This window comes from Cololabis saira, chromosome 19, assembly GCF_033807715.1.
Source record: "Cololabis saira isolate AMF1-May2022 chromosome 19, fColSai1.1, whole genome shotgun sequence".
NCBI lineage: Eukaryota > Metazoa > Chordata > Actinopteri > Beloniformes > Belonidae > Cololabis > Cololabis saira.
In genome coordinates, this window is record NC_084605.1 from 39,148,906 (window position 1) to 39,168,437 (window position 19,532).

The 19,532-nt window shown below is 41.5% G+C and overlaps 1 protein-coding gene across 1 annotated transcript in view; it reads left to right on the plus strand.

Annotated features, from left to right (window-relative positions):
• Positions 1–3,200: 3,200 nt before the first annotated feature.
• Positions 3,201–19,532, plus strand: part of sdk2b (sidekick cell adhesion molecule 2b) — a 457,224-nt gene continuing 440,892 nt past the window's right edge. The window contains exon 1 of the mRNA XM_061707744.1: positions 3,201–4,025. Coding sequence (XP_061563728.1) covers positions 3,938–4,025 — 88 coding nt within the window. The 5' untranslated portion in view covers positions 3,201–3,937. The remainder of the gene's footprint in view (positions 4,026–19,532) is intronic.

The following is a 19,532-nucleotide window of genomic DNA, read 5'->3' on the forward strand; positions in this document are numbered from 1 at the left end:
TGGGGGCAGACAATGAGCCATTCTCTCTCGGTTCTGCTCTTACCGCTCCCATTATTAACTTTTTGTGCAAAACATCATCAAAAGGTGATTGTTCAAAAAAAGAGAAAAAAATCACAGAGGAGAAGAAGAAGCTACAGTCTTGTGCATAGGTTAGAACTCCAACTTACATTTTTTATGCATAAAACATAATGAAAAAATCATCAAATTGTAGTCAAAATTGTACTATTTGTCAGATGCCACTTACAACAACCCTCCAAAAAATTCACTGTGCCGTTATTGAGAAAAAATAAAGGCTTAACAGAATCAATATCATGTGGGCAATGCTAAGTACCCCCTTACTGCTTCATTAGTTGCTGCTTTGTGCTGCTAATCATCAGCCCTTGATGACCTGATCAATAGCGGGCGTGTAAACCTCTACAAAAGCTTTGGGAGCTTGCTGAGTCCAGAGCATTTAGGGTTAATAAAATGGTAAGTGGGAAAGACATAAGCAACAGCATTAGAGTAGCAAATGCAGGTGCACATCAATTTGGAAAGGTTTTATAAAACTACCCAACATTCCACCACAAGAAATAATATTAAGTGGAAAGAAGTCGACACAGTTGTCAATCTTCCCAAGAGTGGAGGCCTCAACAAATTTACTTCAAGGTTAGACCTGGCAATGCTCAGGTAATAACACACACCACAACAAACAAAAAGAAACTGAGCTATATTTCAAGCTCTACAATACATGCCTCGCTAAGAATTGTAAATGACCAGTACCGGCTATGAGAAGAGCTGTTGTATAATTGTTACAAGTAATCTGAATTTTAAAGGTCTTATTTTTGAAGTTGAGGCGATGCTGACATCTTATTCGTAGAGAGGACTGGGAAGTCCTATTCAAAGAGGATTTTAGTACTTTCACAGGCACACGTGGGTCTGAAGTTTGAGGAGAAAGGAGACATTGATCAGTTATGTGATTCAATATAAAGTAATATAATAAAAAATATAATTAATTACTTTTTAGCATGGAATTATCACTAAAGTAAGAATATTACTTCTGCCAAGTTTTAAGTAACCACTCCAATGCTGTGAGAGGCTATTAATGTCATAAAAGAAAAAAAGAAACTTGCTTGAATTAGTGCTGTTGATACAAGCTATATTATAGCATGTTGAAAAGGAAAAAAAAAGATTTCTAGTTCTTCACCAGCGGCCGTGTTAATACAAAGACACACTATGATGGGATGAATTTGGTCATCATTTGCTCTTGGAAGAAACACAATAATTAACAGATGGGGCAGTAATCTTTACACGTTTTACTGTGATTCATTATTTCCTTGTAGGTCTGTGGTAGCTTCTTCTCACAGGGCGTCATCACCAAGACAGGAACATTGCTCATTCGCGCTTTCTCATTCTCGCCCTCTCCTCTGCTTTACTGATACTGTCATTTTGGAGACAGCATTTGCTCAGTCACTCTCCATCACTTCTAGTCTTGTTCTCTCTGCTGCTTTTCTTCTTTGCTCAGCCTCCATCCTGCACAGGTAACACGCAGCACTTTCATTCCTGGCTGCGTAGTATTCTTTTTCACCTCGTATCCAAACTACAGGAACATTTTATAGCCTTACCCAAAAAGGAAAATAATTTGAATACTGTTTGTATAAAAATCCTGCCAAAACATGCAGCGTCATTGCTCATAGCTGACGTCGACGTTGAACTCCTGATGAGCAGCACCTGTGGGCTGACACAAAGATCATTCAAGCCGATGTTAAATCACACAAAACACGATACGATACGATACACATGGAACACAACACACACACACACACACACACACACACACACACACACACACACACACACACACACACACACACACACACACACAGAAAAAAGCATAACTTTTGGCACATTAAAACCATTTATACCTACACTAAACATTCCAACACCAAGGGGCGTTTATATTAAAACAAAGAGTGCAGGTCCCACAGAGAACCAGGACCAGTAACTAGCTGCTTCATGCTACAAACATTAAAAGTTCAAACAAAGCAGAAAAGAATCTCATTTTGAATTGAAGCCACCCCTGAAGTTTCAAAAACTGCAGTTAATCGACTGACCACTGGTGGCTGGTTCCAAAAATGAGTCCGTCTCCACCGACCCACGTGTGAACATGTCCAACTTTGCAGCAAACGTTACCACATTCATAGCCTGTTTTTTTTTTTTTTTTTAAAAAAGGGTTTTAGTCTCCATTATTAGATTTCATATCTGTGACAATTAATACGGGGATGAATTTATTGTGGACCATGTTGTGAATTTATATGAAGCAACACATGTATTCCTAATATGGGGCGTGGACTTTTGATTGATATCAGGTTAGCCATGGGCTAGCTGTAATCACTTCCTCATTAGTCATCATTAAGCAATGAAGCTAATTGGCAGTTTGTACTGACCCAGCATTCGCTAAACGCAGCGGTCATTTCTCTTTTTTCCCCGCCAAAACAACAGCTGAAAGTCAATATTCCACAGTTAATGTTAACTGGCAACCCCATAGCGCCTCTAACTAGTTAACTTTGATTGACATCCCATAACTGTTTGTTCTGCCCATTTGGGTCACAGCACCACACAATACATGAAAAAATGGGCTTCAGGAGAACTTTTCAGAAAATCTAAGGTGACATTACAGATGTCCGTGTAGTAATTTTAAAGTCCACATTTGGTTTATTATTGCAGTATTACATCTTCACTTGCTGTGGTCTTGTGTGTGTGTGTGTATATATACAATTAATTTTACACTTTTACTATCCCACATTTATTTTTAAATTAAATGCACTTTGCAGTTGTTGAATGAAATTCATTTTCAAGTGTCATTTATGGAGCAAGAATGTAACACAACCAAATCTAAATCCCTGCAATGATACCATGTGGGCAACACTATTTTGGGGACCAAAAAAAAAACAGTAGTCATTTATACACATGTCCCAATTCTTATGGATTTCTCCTCTAACACCACCGCTCCCAAACTACAGCTGAAGATACGCTGTTTAAATCTCCGAAAAAAAGAGAAAGCCTATCCATCCCATCTTATTTTGTGATGTGGAAAGTTGTTGAACCCGCCTTGGAATCGCAGCCTGTGTTGCACCGGGTAGTGCGTGTTTGCGCGCGGCCGCACGGTGGCGACCTGCGCTGCGCAGCCGCGACACCAGATCCGAGCGTTACCTCATGAAGAACACGGGGACTTGTCCTCATCATCCGACGCACACCGGCTCGCCTGGGCTCCGCTCCTCCACGGACCACCGCTACCCCCGCAGCTGTGACAGCGCACAGGGTTTCTCCCCAACCCAAACCCAAACCCTCCTCCTCCGTCCCGAGCTGCCCCAACTTCTGCTGTCAGGCTGGATTTGGCGACCTTGAGAGTGCGCTGCGCGGAGAACAACTTTAAGGAGCAGGAGGAGGGGGGCTTTGCGCTCCGTTTCTGTCGCTCCTCTCCAGAAAACAGAAGGATTCGAGGAAAAAGTCTGTTCTTTTCATCTTGGAAAAACTGGAAGCTGAAGATTAAAGTGCAAGAAAAAAGAAGGAGGACGCCGCATCTCAAGGACGCAAGTGGTTTGAATCAGGAAAAAAAAAAGTGAGATGCGCCTTTTTTTTCTCCAGTCAGAGAGAGACTGTGTTTGGACTTAGAGAAACCGAGGAAGGCTGCTCTCAGAGAGAGGGGAAAAAAATCCTATCTGGGGGGTTTTGTAGAAGTAGAGCGAATCAGAAGTGAAGAACAAACAGAGACTCTGAAATCCTCTGCGCCCCGCAGGCTCCGGCCGGGTTTGCGCTCTCGGCTCGGTGCGCTCTGCCAGACTCGAGCCCTCGCCGGTTCCCAGACAGCAGGGCATCCAGGAACCACACCGGGACCCGCTCTCTTTGGCGCATTTCATCTCCCCGGGCACTTGTTGTCCAGACTGCCCGGCTTGGAACAATGTTTGAGGACCGCTGGAGCGGATCAGCGTGGCGCGCCACATGGATTGTATTTTTCTCCTTCCTCATCCACTCCACGCCAGCTCAAGGTAAGGGGTAAACCGACCAGTCACTGCACAGGCCCACCGGTGGAAATATTTTGTGAAAGCCTCTATGTGAAAGCTTTTCCAGCCTGGAGGCATTAGATCTATATAATACTCTCTTTCAGCGTTTCAGTCAGACTTTTCCCACATCTGCATCCCTCATCGTCGCCTTATTTCCCCACATATCCAAACTCCAGAAGGTCCAGTCAAGCTTGGCCGAAGAAAGAGTTCAAGTGTTAATTTATTAGAAAGACCCAAATGTTTGATGACACCCCCCCATTCTGGAACAGATGTTAGGAGCGTTTCTAATGATACGTGTCATTAGAGGCCAAGCTGTTGAAATGTTAAGCTGATTAATAAATACTAATTAATTAATCACCCCTTCCTCCTCCCTTGCTCTCTCAGAAAATAAACTTTACGCGGAAAACGAGCGCAGCAAATAAATGGATGCGCATTGATATGCAGCGACGAACGCCGGCGCAATCACACAGAGTATTAAATGCTGAAAATTAATTGTTTTTTTTCTGATAATTATGCAGCCTGAGCGGAGCAGAGAACAACAACAAAGTGTGGCACTTAACAGGGAATTGGTGGCTGCATTTGATTTACTTTATTTTATTATTTGTCCATGATTTATTGCCTGAGCTGCAAAAAAGGCAGATCTCAGTGCAATAATCCCACTAGATCCCGTTGATATTCCTGGAGACTGGGAACACAGAGCGGGAGAGTGTGCTGTAACCTCAGGCTCTCTGTCACCCATCTTTTTTCCCTGGCATGCATCTGATTCCTGCAAGTGAGAATCAAAACCCATTCCCACCCTAGGACCTTTCTAGGTTTGAGAAAGCAATAACAGTACACTCAATTCCCTCGTGGAAGATAACTCCTGCTGAAAACGACATGGGACATTTATTTTAACATGCAGTGATGCAGCAACTAGCAGATGTGTGTATCTGCATTGTAGATGAGTGGTGGTGTTACATTACTGACCTGTTGGCTGTGTTCTCTTCGGAATTTGAGACGGTGAATCAGCTCTGTTGACTCTGGAAACTAGTGTTGGGGTACTTGTTTCTTTATTGAATCTCTGTCCAGAATTGATGAGGAAATCGATAAAGAATCACATCAATCAACAGTCAATAGTGGCATTGAATAGCGTACAATTTCATCAGTTCCTTTCCTTTATGTGTTTTTTTGGGTTCCTCGCAAAGGGCAGCGTAAATGCTTGACTTTAATAAACGCCTAGGTGATCAGGCGTGCTCAGAGTACATTTGGACTTTCTTTTTATCCACTCAGTTAAGAATCGTTTGTTGCTTTCCCTGTAAGCAGGGAGTATTACAGTAGCTCTCAAGATACACTAACTCCTCGGTTGGTCTAAATCTACAATACAATGTAGAAAAGATGGGTGGGGAAAAGACAAGGATGATATCCATCATTCATGAGGCCATATCCAGGTTCCTGACATTTACAGGTGATTGATAACTGGTGTGTCGCAAGGATTAAGAACCCTGACACGATTGTTTCCTATCCTTTTTCTGCCTGTGTCTGATTTTTTGGGTGCTTTGGCCCAAGTCCTCTGCTCACTTTCCCCTCAGAGTGCTTATTTAACCAAGCAAGTTAAATAAGAACACATCATGTAGAGCAGTGGCCTGGGGAGAAGGCTTGTGTTTTTTTTTTCTATGTGCACGGGTGCATAAAGCAACATGCTTGTATGTGTGTGTGTGTGTGTGTGTGTGTGTGTGTGTGTGTGTGTGTGTGTGTGTGTGTGTGTGTGTGTGTGTGTGAGAGGGGATGAAGTACTGCCAATCACCCTCACTCTCTTCCTGCTCAGTGCATCCATCCGCAGTCCTCAGATTCCATTACACGCTCATTCTTGGGTCAGAAAATGCTGGATTTAATTGGACTCTCTTCAGTCCGTTCAGTGCGCAGCCCCGTTGAAAGTGACCCTGGTTTTCCACCTGATGATTAAAGAACATGATGAGGCCACTAGCATGCCTTTGGATGGCCATGTCTGTTGCTGCTTCGTCGCATTTTAATGACCAGTCGGCTGAAACAGCTTTTTAACGATGGGAGAATGGCCTTCATCACACCAAAGCGCTACAGAGTCTTGCTTTGGGGCTCGCGGAGCGCAGAGATGGTCTCTGCTTCTTTTACATTGTAACTTGTCATTTATCACTGTTTTGCACAGCAGGGAAGGGGGGGAAAAAATCTCAGAGGTGATAAATATACTTCAGTACCTGTCTGATGCCTTTAGAAAAGTGCATCTGAACTTTGAGTTGTTTTCATGTTCATATCCAAAACAGTGTTTCAAACAAAGACGCTTTGGTACTTTAACTTCCTGTTTGGTTGCTGACACCTGGGCGTACCCCGTCTGTTTTCCTAAACAGTATATACCCTTCAAACTCAGGATTGGACATTTTGTTTAAAGTGACAGCTATAAGGGCTGTCTGCACTGTCCCACTGTTCACTCTCTTCATTTTGTGAGGTCATGCCGAGACGACGCTGGGCTCGCATGCTGCTTTTGTCAGTTCTAACAAATCTATTTTAGAGCCCGTAGCAGCAGGGGAAGGTTGCTTTTGAACGCCACTTTTGGTGTATGCCTTTATTGTTCAACATCTCCTGATCAAGCTGACTGGCTACGGCTCGACTCTGGGAGCTTTATACGGGGAACTGAAAACGCAAGGTTGCTGGGAGCAGCAGCCATTAACAATATGTTTAGACATGTGGGCTCATTTACATTTTTTGAACCAGAAATGAACGTGTAGTCAGAATAGATGTCAAGCATGTCATCGCAATTTAAAATCTGTAAGGAGATTGGTCTGAAATTGTATGAATAGCAAGGAGTTGAAAGAACCTTTTGACTCAATGCGCTGAATGTAAAATTGGATGCATTCTTATCACAACCAGAAAATGCGGCACATATTCATAAAAGTATAGCGGATATTTTCAATGATTTTCAGATGGTGCTGCAGTTAAACATCTACAACATTGAATTATTGCCGTATAAAGGACTTGACCCATTAGTGTAGCGTGTGTGTGTGTGTGTGTGTGTGTGTGTGTGTGTGTGTGTGTGTGTGTGTGTGTGTGTGTGTGTGTGTGTGTGTGTGTGAGAGAGAGAGCGTTTATGTTGAAAAAAAGGCTTCAAATTTCGTGTGATTTTCAAGAGTGTGTCGTACAGTACATCACCTCGTTTTTCAAGGTCTCGAAAGCTTCGTTAGTAACAAACACATTTTAGGAGGTGAGCTGGGCTACTTGGCTCCAATCCAACTTCCTGTCCTGTAAGACGAGTCTCTTTTTAAATCGGTTTATAGATTTTGTATGACCATGCCAAAACACATTTTTTCATGGTTACACTCATGACCCTTGAAGCAGGGGGCACCGATGAGTATACAGTACCTGACTGGAGAACTCGTATCACTACACTTTCAACAAATTACACATTTTTTTGACTGAAAATGTTTTCCTGCATCATCCTCATTGACCTCTCTGCCACAGATTTTTGGTACTGATCCTTTTTTTGAGGGAGAATCTTGTCAGAATACCAACTGCAGGTGGGAAAGCTTCAGCAATGTAACGGCCAGTAGGCTGTTAGCAGTCACACATCATCTCTATACGACTGAAGGATTAACATTCTTTGTTTCCTTTACGCTTTTAAAGCAAACATTGATAAGTATTTTATATAAGAGCAGAGCTTGACCGATGTTGCATGTTAGTTGTTGTAATGCTGGGTTCCAGTTAGCCCATCTCTCAATGACGAGGATTCTTCAGAGCAAGGAAGTGTTGCCATCATACGTAATCTGAGTGTCTTTGGTGTGTGTGAGGAATTTTCCATATCTTTCAAGCAGGGATAAGCTCCAGCAGATCCCCGTGACCACGACTTGGTATAAGCAGTCACAGATGAATCTACACTATGGAATATATAAACAGGTATTTCACAAATGGTGTAAGTTGAAGTGTGATCTCGTCAGAGGAGTGTGTGTACAGCAGAGAAGGCTACTCGCTGCTTCTGACACAGTTTTGTATGATACCAAAGATAGATAGATAGATAGATGGATCTTTATTGTCTCCCTTAGGAGAAATTTGTCTTGGACACGAGGCACGGCGACAATCATACTCCAACATACATAGAAACATAGAAACAACCCTAAAATCTTTGCCCAAACATAGAATCAAACCACACTACAATCAACCCACATCAGCTCCCACTCCCAGAAAACCCACTACACAATACCCCCGAGTAGAAGAAAAAACTCATTGCACAGAGCCCGACTGAACTTATTGCACGGATGTGAACTCTAAATGTGAGTCCCAATTCAGACTTTAGAGTTGTTTGTTTGTTTGTTTGTTTGCTTGTTTGTGTTTTCCTTGGCTCTTCCTTGGCTTCTGTTTCAGTGAGTTTTGGCTGCAGAGTGGTGGCGGTGAGTATGGTTTAGTCTCAGAAAAACGACCCCTCTCAGATTGAAGGATAACTGATTGGTGGAGACAGACGGCATGAGAGAACGTCCCCAGACTATAAATGTCCTGATTTGTCACTCATCCTAATTGACAGACTGGGGATCAGTGTTTCCTTGTAGCAGCTGTTCTCTGTGAAATGATTTTCAAAAAGGACAAAATAAATAAATAAAAAAATGAAAAAAGAAGATTGAAGCTGTCCTAGATCCTTGCAGCCAGTATTTTAGCTAAAGGTCACAACAGACCACTTTTGGTATTCAGGGCCGGGAGGAAAACCCATGGTCAAGAGTCCAGTGATAGATTTCTCAGAGAGTTGTCTACACTTACACTGTGCAAGGTTCAAGACAACAAAACCTCCCACCCCAACGTCTGTAGTAGTGGCCAGGCCAAGAGGGAGGGGTAATTGGAAGACATCATAAGCTCTTTGGTGTGGGACTGTTTTTTTTATTGATCTCAAATTCCAATAGAGGGAAAGTTTGCGTCCGAGTGGGACTTTGTCACTGTTAAATGTCTGCACGAACTTAAAGGTTATTAAAACTTGATACTCGAGCATGCTGATGATTTACCTAATAGAACCGAACACCTGACAACATACAGACAAAGAGACTCAAAATCACAAAATGGCTTAAAGAAATCGGTACGTTTTCACCGGTTTGGATCTTGCTTGAAAAAGACATCATCTGCAAATCAAACAATGTTGAACATGTGAAGAGATTCTTCAGAATGCAGGCGTGTCAGATCAAGTGTCACTTGACAAGAGCATCACGCTGGGACAGAGAGGAGAAAGAGGAGGTGGTGACAGACTGATAGATCTCCATTGACATTCTATTAGATACAAAAATATACATGGGCATGACCTGACACATTCCTTATGTTTTGCTCTTTAATCACTTTACCAGTGTCCATTCCCTGCTTAACTTGACTCTGGCCAGAGGCGACGCCTCAAGATGAATGGAAGGCGTCTGAAGACCCCATTAGTGAACTTCTCACCTATTGATTTGTGTAAACATAGCTCATTCCTTTTCACATTGGCTCTCACAGATATGCTGAATAGACCTGCAGTACATCGCAGTTATAGAAACACAAACAATACTGACAGTCTCCTATACATTCATGCGGTGACAGAATGTGAGATTTTTGCAGCCTACACAAAATTACAATGTAGAATTGTTCACATGAGCTTCATGATGCATCTAAGACTCAAGAAATGTCCACACTTCTGGTAATAATGTTTGGAAGTGGGTATACTGCACCTTATGATTTCATGATGACTGCAAATAAGTCAACCCAGATTCTGTGTTATAAATTCCTATATAGTGTATATTTGCAGTGTGGGTTCAGCAGCCTGATCGTCAGTATTGACATGGATGTGTGAGAAGACACTTTCCGTCAGTGCATCTTAGTCGCTGGAGCTGCAGTCTGCTGTGAGAAGACGCTCCCTGTTAATGCAGCTTTGTAAATGTGTGAGAAGAAAAGGGAAAGAAATGAAAAGATAGGTCAAAGTGTGCCAAACGTCTTTGTCTAGAGCATAATCAAGGTTTGAATTACACAGCATCTTACTGCCAAACTCTTTCTAGTTTCATTGAATTTATTATTGTGCCTGACATCGTCTAATTTAAGCTTTTACACTTTTAAAATAACAAAAGGGATCTTATTAGAATGCCTATCTAATTTCTGCTTGATTTAAACCAACCTTTGAATATGTTACGCTCACAAAATGATCACTTAAAGGACAGAGTAACCAAGATGCTACAGCGTGATAAATGGGCAAATGCACTTGATCATAGCAATGACCCCCCCCCCTTAGCCGTAGCTGGTGAGCCTTAGCTCACCAGGAGAATCAGCTCAATCCCGGTCGCCAGTCCCTCAGCAGGTGCTAATTTACCTAACCCTGAATCACAGACTTCTTCCAGCCTCCACCACTTGTCCAGTGTGGGTTATTGTGCACTGGCAGGACAATTTGCTCAACCTACTACTGTGCCGGGTATATAGAAAACATGATTTAAAGAAAAAAAAATTCAATAATCAAGCAACTTTCCACAGTGGCCGTTGCAGCCAAGTCCCTGTTTCACCTGGAGGTTTTACATGAGACAACAGGTTGCTGCAGCAATTCAGTGATGTGAATATTATGACAAAGTGATATCATTTAAACAAAATAAAACGATAAAAATCATCTGGCCAAAAACAATTACGCTCCAATATTAGACCTTTTATCACATTATTTGTCCCATGTTCCTACACGATGTCAGTAAAAGCAGCTGGTACAAATACTGAGCGGCTGGTGGATTTTGAAATCCACCTACCACTGTGGCAGTTAATTTCCAGTCCTGCTGTGAACCACTGTGCATTTTATTGCGTTGGAAAACCTTTGAAATGCATTGTTCTGGCGCTGGACTAATTGCATTATGCACACAGGGACCTGAAGCAACATGTTGCCATAACCCCCACCACTAGCCACCGATCATTGCCAAGCTGATTTCAATCTGAGAGCCTGCCAAAAGAAAAAGTGGGACAACACCACCCTGCTTATTACCCAGCCTGTAACACCCTGCAACCAGGCTTTGTGCCTAATGCATTGAGAGGCCGATTATTTGTATGCATGCGTCTGAACCCACACAAACCACACTTTCTATTTGTATTTGGTTTGTGTGAACTGTTACAACTGTCTGAAGCAGTGCAACTGTACAAAAAGCAATTTCCCCTTGGCGATCAATAAAGTATTCTGATATATAACAACATCCCATGAATGCCGTTTTTATACATATCTGAGCCTTTGGAATTTCTTGCTCTAAAATCCAAAAATTCCACTGTATTTTCAACACTTTGATGCAACAAGGGGGAGATAAGGTCAGTTTAACTTAGAGCAAGATGACAAAAAAAAGAAGAAAAAAGTGCCACCAGCAATCCCTGGCTCCTCGGAGGCTGCTGCAAAGTGACAGTGATGAGGTATAATCAATACCATGTCACAGCTGTATTATCTGTCCAGTGTCTGCATTTGCTTCCGAATTCCCTGTCTGCAGCGGCAGCCACTTTTCATTTCTCTTAATAAATTCATGGTACATTTTGCCGCCTTTTGATATTGAAGTTTCAGCCAGTCCATTTCACTGAAATGCTGGCTATGTAATCTCTGAAATGACAGTGTGATTGAAAAAGGAAAGATTTTCAATTGCACAGCCCCCCCCCCCTAATTGCCATGCAGCCCAGGTAGGTGGACCAGAACAAGAGCTGTTGAGCTTTAGCAGAGTTGTGACTGTTCTTACAGTCGTAAAAACCGCCTCTTTAAAGCTCCGGCCCCTTTGCCCGCTGCCTGGGACACAACACAAAGGGGTCTAGTTTGTGTTTTCCAGGGCTTGTCCCATTTGTTTTTGAATGGTTATTAATCTGGGCTCTGGGGCTGGTAAAAGAGGTCACCCAGGCCGGCTGGGATTCGTCAGCGTACAGTGAGACCAACGAGGGTCAGTGCTGTTGAATGACCTGCGGGACTGAAAACAATTTCAAGTTGTTGTCAGTCCAAAAAAACAGGCTATCCATTTTGTCTCCTCGGGGCTTCAGTAGCCAAGGCTGATTTCATTGCTCAGCCATATAAACTAATTGAGGCTCCGTCTGAACTGGAAGATACAAGTGTTGGTGATTGTCTTTTTTTCTTCTTCTCATAAAATAGGCATAAACTTCCCCTTTGATCATTTGTTGTTCACAAGGGAAAGCTGAGTCAATCGCTAAAATTTAGAGCCATTTTGAGCTCCAGCAGAGGATTACAACAAATATTCATTGATGCAGTTGGGTTGTGGTGGAAGAGTTTATCGCTGTAATATCAGTTTGTTATTATAACACCCGAGATGCATTATCTGCTGGTGTAGGTTGGAGTAGCCAAACAGCTATTTCATTAAAAATAAATGCACCAGACAACAACCTAAGCTTCACAGCATAAACCTCTCGTCCCGTCGGTTTGTCATAGCCGTGACTTGTACTTTCACTGTTGCTGCGACCGTAGTAACATTAACTATGTGCTGCAGCGGGAGGCATTATTTCTACTCTGACTTCAGCACTGCCTTTGTCTTATTGCTTAATTTCCAGTGTAGCTAAGCAGATGAGATCCTCAGCATGCCGTCTTGAAAGCCAAATTTATTTTCATGGTTACCATGAAAAGGCTGACATGCTGATAGATCTTATAATCATGGGAACCCTTAATTTTATTGCTTTATTAATGTTTTAATGACATTCTTATGAAATGAAAAAGGATTTTGATTGTTTTATAGAGTGATTAAAAAATATACACAATAATCATCTAACTGATTAAACAATCTATTCAGATGTTGTATTTTTGTCTGTATCTTAAAAGTTCTTCAAATTTTCAAAAAACAGAGACTATCAATCCCTGGGTCAAAATTGACGCTTGCACAATAAATGGCCAAATGGGGAAAAAAAACTATACATATACAAATCTATGAAAATCTAGAACATCAAATCATCAATCAAGCAGCAGATAAATAGATACATATGGAACCATTAAAAAAACAACATGCGTATTAAGAACATAATATATACATTCATATGGATGACAATTAGACCATCAAGAAAAACAACAAGAACTAATGGTGCCTAAGACTTTTGTGCAATCCAGTTTCCAAATTACAAAAGTGAGAAGCTCCACCTGATGAACGACCTACCTGAATCCTCAGGTCCGAACCTTCTTAGATCATTACCCCGTTTGATTGGCATGTATTTAAATACATAACGTCTTCCTTTCTATCTAGGTTATTTAAATAATGCATTTGTAAAAGCTGAGCTTGGGTGTTTGAGTACTGGTGTTGAGTATTTATTCTTTCATGTATAGCACGGAGAGGCTCACACTTTCATTGCTCATGGTTTTTCAGTAAAACCACAGCTTTTGTGATTTTTTTTTTTTTTCTCTCTCTCAGATCCAGTGTGTGTAAAGAACAACAATGAAGTTTTGACGGGAACAATTTGCTTTTTTGAGTGGAAATCAATTGCAGGGACTTCCATCATTTTTTGGAAAAAATTATTTGGCTGTTTAATATAGTCAAACCACAATCTCTGCTTATTTACACCTCACACATTAAAGTGTAAAGATTAAGAATCCTTTTGTGCGTTGATGCTGTATGTATCAGAACGGTTGAGCTGATGGAGAATATGATGATGGAGACGGACAGATATCACAATTGTAACCCCAGCCTGTATCAATCAGAACGTTTTGGCGCAGAAATGGTCACACGTGTCTCACAGTGACCAAGAACCTGTGGTGCTCATGTCCTTCCAAAACGACCTCAACCTGATCATTAGCAGGGCGTATGGATATGATCATGAGCTTGAGCTTTTCCGTTCCACCCCAGGAGGGCCATTAACCAGATGGAAATGAGCATGGGCCTCAGAGTGACAGAAACTTCAGGAAAAAACATATGTCTTTACGGTTGAAGAGTGCTCATTTTGGCAGAGCACTTTGGAAATCGTCTCTAAACTCTGTAATCGTTGGTTCTTAGGAACTTTTTCTTAGGAAAACCTTTTTGTGTGGTTGAGATGTCTGCCTCCATATGTAGGTGATGTGTGTGTCTGTGTGTGTGTGTGTGTGTGTGTGTGTGTGTGTGTGTGTGTAGCAGTGCATGTGGTGGCCAGTTTAAACCCACAGAGCAGTAAACGTTCTAAACTATCACATCCCTTGAATGTTCCCACATAGCGTGTTAGAGCTCCCTTCCAACTATTCCCATGTCTCTGCTGTGGTGTGCATAAACAGGAGGGGAGGGTTACTGGGATCATGGAGGTACATCCAATTGAAAAATCCCAGAACCATATATTTTGTGGCTGAAACGAGGTTCTGACTGAACTGCTCTCTCTCTTTCTTCTGCATAGTTTGGCATTACTGGCATGTTTCCATCTTGAAGTAGCCAGATGACAAGCAGATCAATTTAATGGCTTTAGATAGGAACCGTAGAGAGTCTGATCGATTCTGACAATCACACCATCTTTAACAGACGTCTCATCAAAGGCCCATTCCCTCTTTTTCGCCATCCCATTACCCATCTATCCAGCACTTGGATCCGCTGCCTATTTACCCATCCCATGCAGGAATAATGGGGCCTTCACCCCCAGTTGGATTAATCAGCCATAACCATATGCTACCGTGTGCAATTATGCAGCAATTTTGACCAAGGGAAACAGCTGTTGCCATTTGAAAGGGTGGAATAAGATTGTAATTGCCTTAACTTTGATTTGTTGGGTGCTTTGATTTGATGAGAGAACACATTTTATTTCTTTTACATAATAATAACATGAAATTAAGAGAAAATAAGACTTTTTCTGGCTCCCAGATGCATTTGAATGATAACCTTGCTGTTATGAGCTATTACTTGCACATTATGGAAGGAATGAGTGTGTTTATTCATTTGGGTTTGAAATTGCTTTCTATTTTCAGTGGATCTGATTCAGATGCAATTATTTACTGAGATTTAGATATGTTTTTGCCTTGCTGTGCCTTCACAGTCCGGTACCGGGGGAGTCTCTAATCTATATACACAGCTGTGTTAAAAAACAAACTGTATCCATACATTTTTTGTTTACACATTCTGATTTTATTGTCAGAATTTGATGGTACAACCTACCAATGGCCTAAAGTTTGTAATTAACTTGTAAGGGAAAGACCTACAACTTAGGTTTGGATAGAAATCTACGGGACAACAATGATTTGGAAAGGCAATGATACAATTGATGTACTATCTCTCTCTCCAAGAAGTCAATCATTGGCTGACGCGGGAACTTTTATCCAGGCCATAATTGTACCAACTGGACTCCGCAGACTTGACTTTCTTCTTTGAAGAGTCATGGACCAGGATGTGACCAACAGGACGTCATGCACGTTAACAAGGAAGGTACATGTAAGGTAGTGGCCACCGTTTACTTCAGTCAAGACGTTTTCATGCAGAGTTTAGTATGATACGGCTGTAGCTTGACAAAGCCGTTTCATTGGACTCCTTTCTCTGTCATAATAATAATGGAATCGATTTACCAACTAAATAATTTAAACTCCACCACGACAGGTGACAACTGCTTTCAGTGCATTGGCTTCTGGCCTTTCCAGTGGGTCTGTTGCACCACACACCAGCACAGCGTCTTTTTGTATTGTCAAAAACTGAAAATACACTTAAAGTTGTCCCATCATGTATTTAGATTAGGAACTGTTCTGGTTAATAGGAGATATCGGCTCGTGTTTCCAGAAGTTATGCTTTTGTATTCGACCACCATTCTTAAATCTGGGGGTCCACACATGACTGCGGATGCATTTGACTGAAACTTGAATAATCTAAAAGTAAACGACACCTGAGGTTGGTCAAATTCTGGCTTGTGCATCACCTGCGTCATAGCTTTAAATACTCTTTCCTGTGTTTCATTTTATTTTTATATCTGTGACTGTGCAGTGCAAAGAACATTTCGCACCGTTTACTTCAGTCAAGACGTTTTCATGCAGAGAACATGGCACATTTTCACAGGGTTTATTAGCGCTTTCCATTTGAGCAGTAGATGTAAATTGACATCTTGATAAGTTTTTTCCTTGGAATTAACATCAATCAGTTCACGATAAACCGAAGACACCTCTTTTACCCCCCTGAACTACAAAGGACAGTATATGATATCTGTTTCAGGATGGTCTGCTATGCCAGGCACAGGCACATTCTGGACAAAAAAAAGACGGCATTGCCATGATTTATTGAATACTGTGAAGACATTAACATACACATTTTCTTCAGGTTCCTCTGATTTTTTCAGTATTCACAATAATTTGTAGTATAGGCACGAAGATGTGGCTGTAGTGTTGCTGCTGCAAACGAGCTGCTGTTTAAACTTTCCGTATGATTGACAATAACTGGCTAAACCTAAGCTTTTGCTGTGTCCTAAAGTGTCCTAAATGATGCATCGCTTTCTCTGTATTTGCTGGATACTTAGTTTCTGTGTATAAGAAGCAGATTGAGTGGTGCAAACAGGACAGTATAGTAAGTAAATTATGTATGAGCAATATAGATTCAATATATGCCCTCTTTTTTAATGATACAGTTAATGGCTACATAATGAACCCAGGATCAGAACTATTGATCTAATCTTATTCTTTTGGTCCCCGTTTGAAGCTTAAGAGCCACTCTCGGGAGATTTAAGGCATGTTTCGCTTTGCAGAAAGAAGACATGTCTTACATGTCGGAAAAAAGAAAGTTCCTCCACACTGGTCATGGATGCCTGTGATGTAACAGTTGAGACGTCCCTTTTGAATCCTTCCAACCTTCATGTAAACACCAAGACGCTGTTTAGATGATTTTTCCGTCAGCAGATATACTTCACAAACGTCTATCTTCTGCGACGACGGCGACAAAAAGAAAATACGTTTGGTGTGGGGAGATGGGGTGTAGAAGAAGATGATGGCAGCATCCTCAATCGCTGGAGGCCAGTCACAAACTTCCTCTTTTTATCCCCGTCTATACTGACAAGCCTCCTTAGCCAGACGCTCATTTGTTACCACTTCCTGTTGTCTGTTCTGCTGCCTGATTGGATTCTCGAGATCAGATATCACCCGCTTTCTCTTACAAGTCTAAAAAGGTGCAGGAACATTTTTCACAGCCCTCTTTTACATTTAACACTTGTGCGGTAACCCACATGTAGATCATTTGGATTAACATCCGGATTATTATTTGCATGGACGCACTTCACGCATGACCAAATCACTTAACACTCTTAGCAGTCAACTTAATGGGAATAACCCGAGGATAATGGAAGGTGACAGCGTGAGACGGAGGTCCGGACGCTGGGCTTTGACCCGCAACGTTACTTGTGCTCGGCTTCAACTCAAGGACACTTGCGCTGCAGGAAGCATACATATGCATAAACTCATGAGTACCATACACAGATTTGAGTCACACCTTCGGAGCCGAGCTGGATAGGCGGGGAGAGCTCCATCCATCCTGATTTGTCAATAGCTACAGTTTTAATTACACCTGAGTGCTGTCAGCCTGCCAAGCTGGGCGGAGAGTATTGATTCACTCCGACTAATTGATTAACTGCTGTTCAAAGCGACTCCATCTCTTATTTAGCTGTTCTCCTTATTCCTTCCTTCATTTCACGGTGTTTACAGAGCATCACGTAGCGCGAGCTTGAGAAGAGGAATCGCGTATTGGACGGTAAAACATATTAAGAAGGAGGAGGCCTGTTGTTACTGTTCAACAATAGATGAAGGCTGAGTGCAAGGCAGGCGCTGCAGTACATCACTGTAACCATTATGTGACAGTTAAAGGTGGCAGGAGATTTGGAGGCACAGCTGGCAGGGACTATATACTCAAAAGCTAAATATGTGTGGCTGCTTTTTACAGCGCTCAACGGTCTGCTGGAACGGGCTCCGACATTAATATCGCCATTTTAGAAGATGATGCACGCCGGTGATCAAAGGAGAGAGGACAGCTGGGTGTAGTGACTAGAGCTGCTACCGCCTCCTAAATCTTATTTCCTTTTCTGGCAGAAGTCTTTAAACCTCTCATTAAATGGCAGAACTCTGGAACTGCAGTGTCGACCTCGCCAGCTTGAGATTGCACAGAGTGGCTTCCTTAGCATTTAACTTGATTATAATTGTTTAACATTGTCATAAAAAGAAAATGGGTAAGAAGAAGCTTGGGTGATGATTGGGCACAAGGGGGAAAAAATATTGGTCCTAAAAGTTGTGAAAAGTGAAAACCTTCAGTGACTACTGTGGGTTTGTGTTGTATTTGAAATTCTAGCGTTGTCTTTCAAATATTCAGTGGAGGTTATGATGTTTTATTTTCTTGTGGTCGGTTGTGGAAAATATGATGGGTGGGTGGTACGGAGAACTGCTGGGAACCCCAGTGGGTCCTCCAGTGACCTAAAATCTGGAGTTAAAGGGGAAATGATTTAGGGAAACAGAAAAAAAACTGTTGTTGTGGACTAGGGATGTTAAAAATTAATCGATTTTCGATTAATTGCCGTTATGAAATTACCCGATTAAAATTAACGATTACAATTAATCTATTTATTTATTTTTTTTTTTCGTTTAATTTCACCAGCTGGTATTACGCCCGGACTACATTTAATGCGACACAACTCGCTGCGCCGCGCACATAAAGAAGAAAGAGACGGCGGATATGTTTGGTTTTAGTAATATCATGCTCAGGATATGAGTCTGCAATGGCCCAGACGGGAGACACATGTAGCTCTGTGCTTAACTTTTATTTTTAATCCACTCTATATTCTTCTGGTTGTTCTCCGATATGCTCCACTAAAGCCTGAATTATGGTTCCGCCTTAAATCGACGCAGAGCCGCCGCCGTAGCCTACGGCGGCGGCTCTGCGTTGTTGTAACGCGGAACCATAAATCAGCCTTTACCCGGTACATACATAGGTTTCTCTAAACATCTGTCCCCGCTACAGTTTTAACTAAAAGAAAATGTGCTCCAATACAGCAGGTCATCATTTTATTTTGAACACTGCCAAAACTCTAACTTAAAACGTAACTAGAACTTAAAATTTGCTTGACACAAATGACACTATTATGGCTGCTGCTGCTACTAATAGCCTTGAAGTGCACTTTATATTATATTCCTTGTGGTACAAAAATGTCTTTTTGTTACTTTTGTATCAAATAAATATTTGATTAAGGAATACATTAAAATGTCCTTTGTATTTTATATAAGCAAAAAAAATTATATTTGTATCTCAGATGGGGGAAAAACGCTGCTTATCAACTAATCGATGATCGATCGATAAGGTTATCAACTATCAATTAATGAAATAATCGATAATTTGCATCCCTATTGTGGACACAGTTGGCTTTCTGAACTGACTACCAAATCACAACGTCCCACATAACACATGCCTGTAACTTTGTTTTGAGTTCACTGCAGGGTACTGCAACATCACAAGCCCAGTTTAGAGTAAAATTATCCAAATTACCCTCGGTACATCTAATGTTGCATAAGAATGTGGGTTTGCTTTTCAAATTGGTGAAAACATAAACAGCCTCCACCCCTCATTTTAAAGTATGATGTACTTAAATATGATACATCGT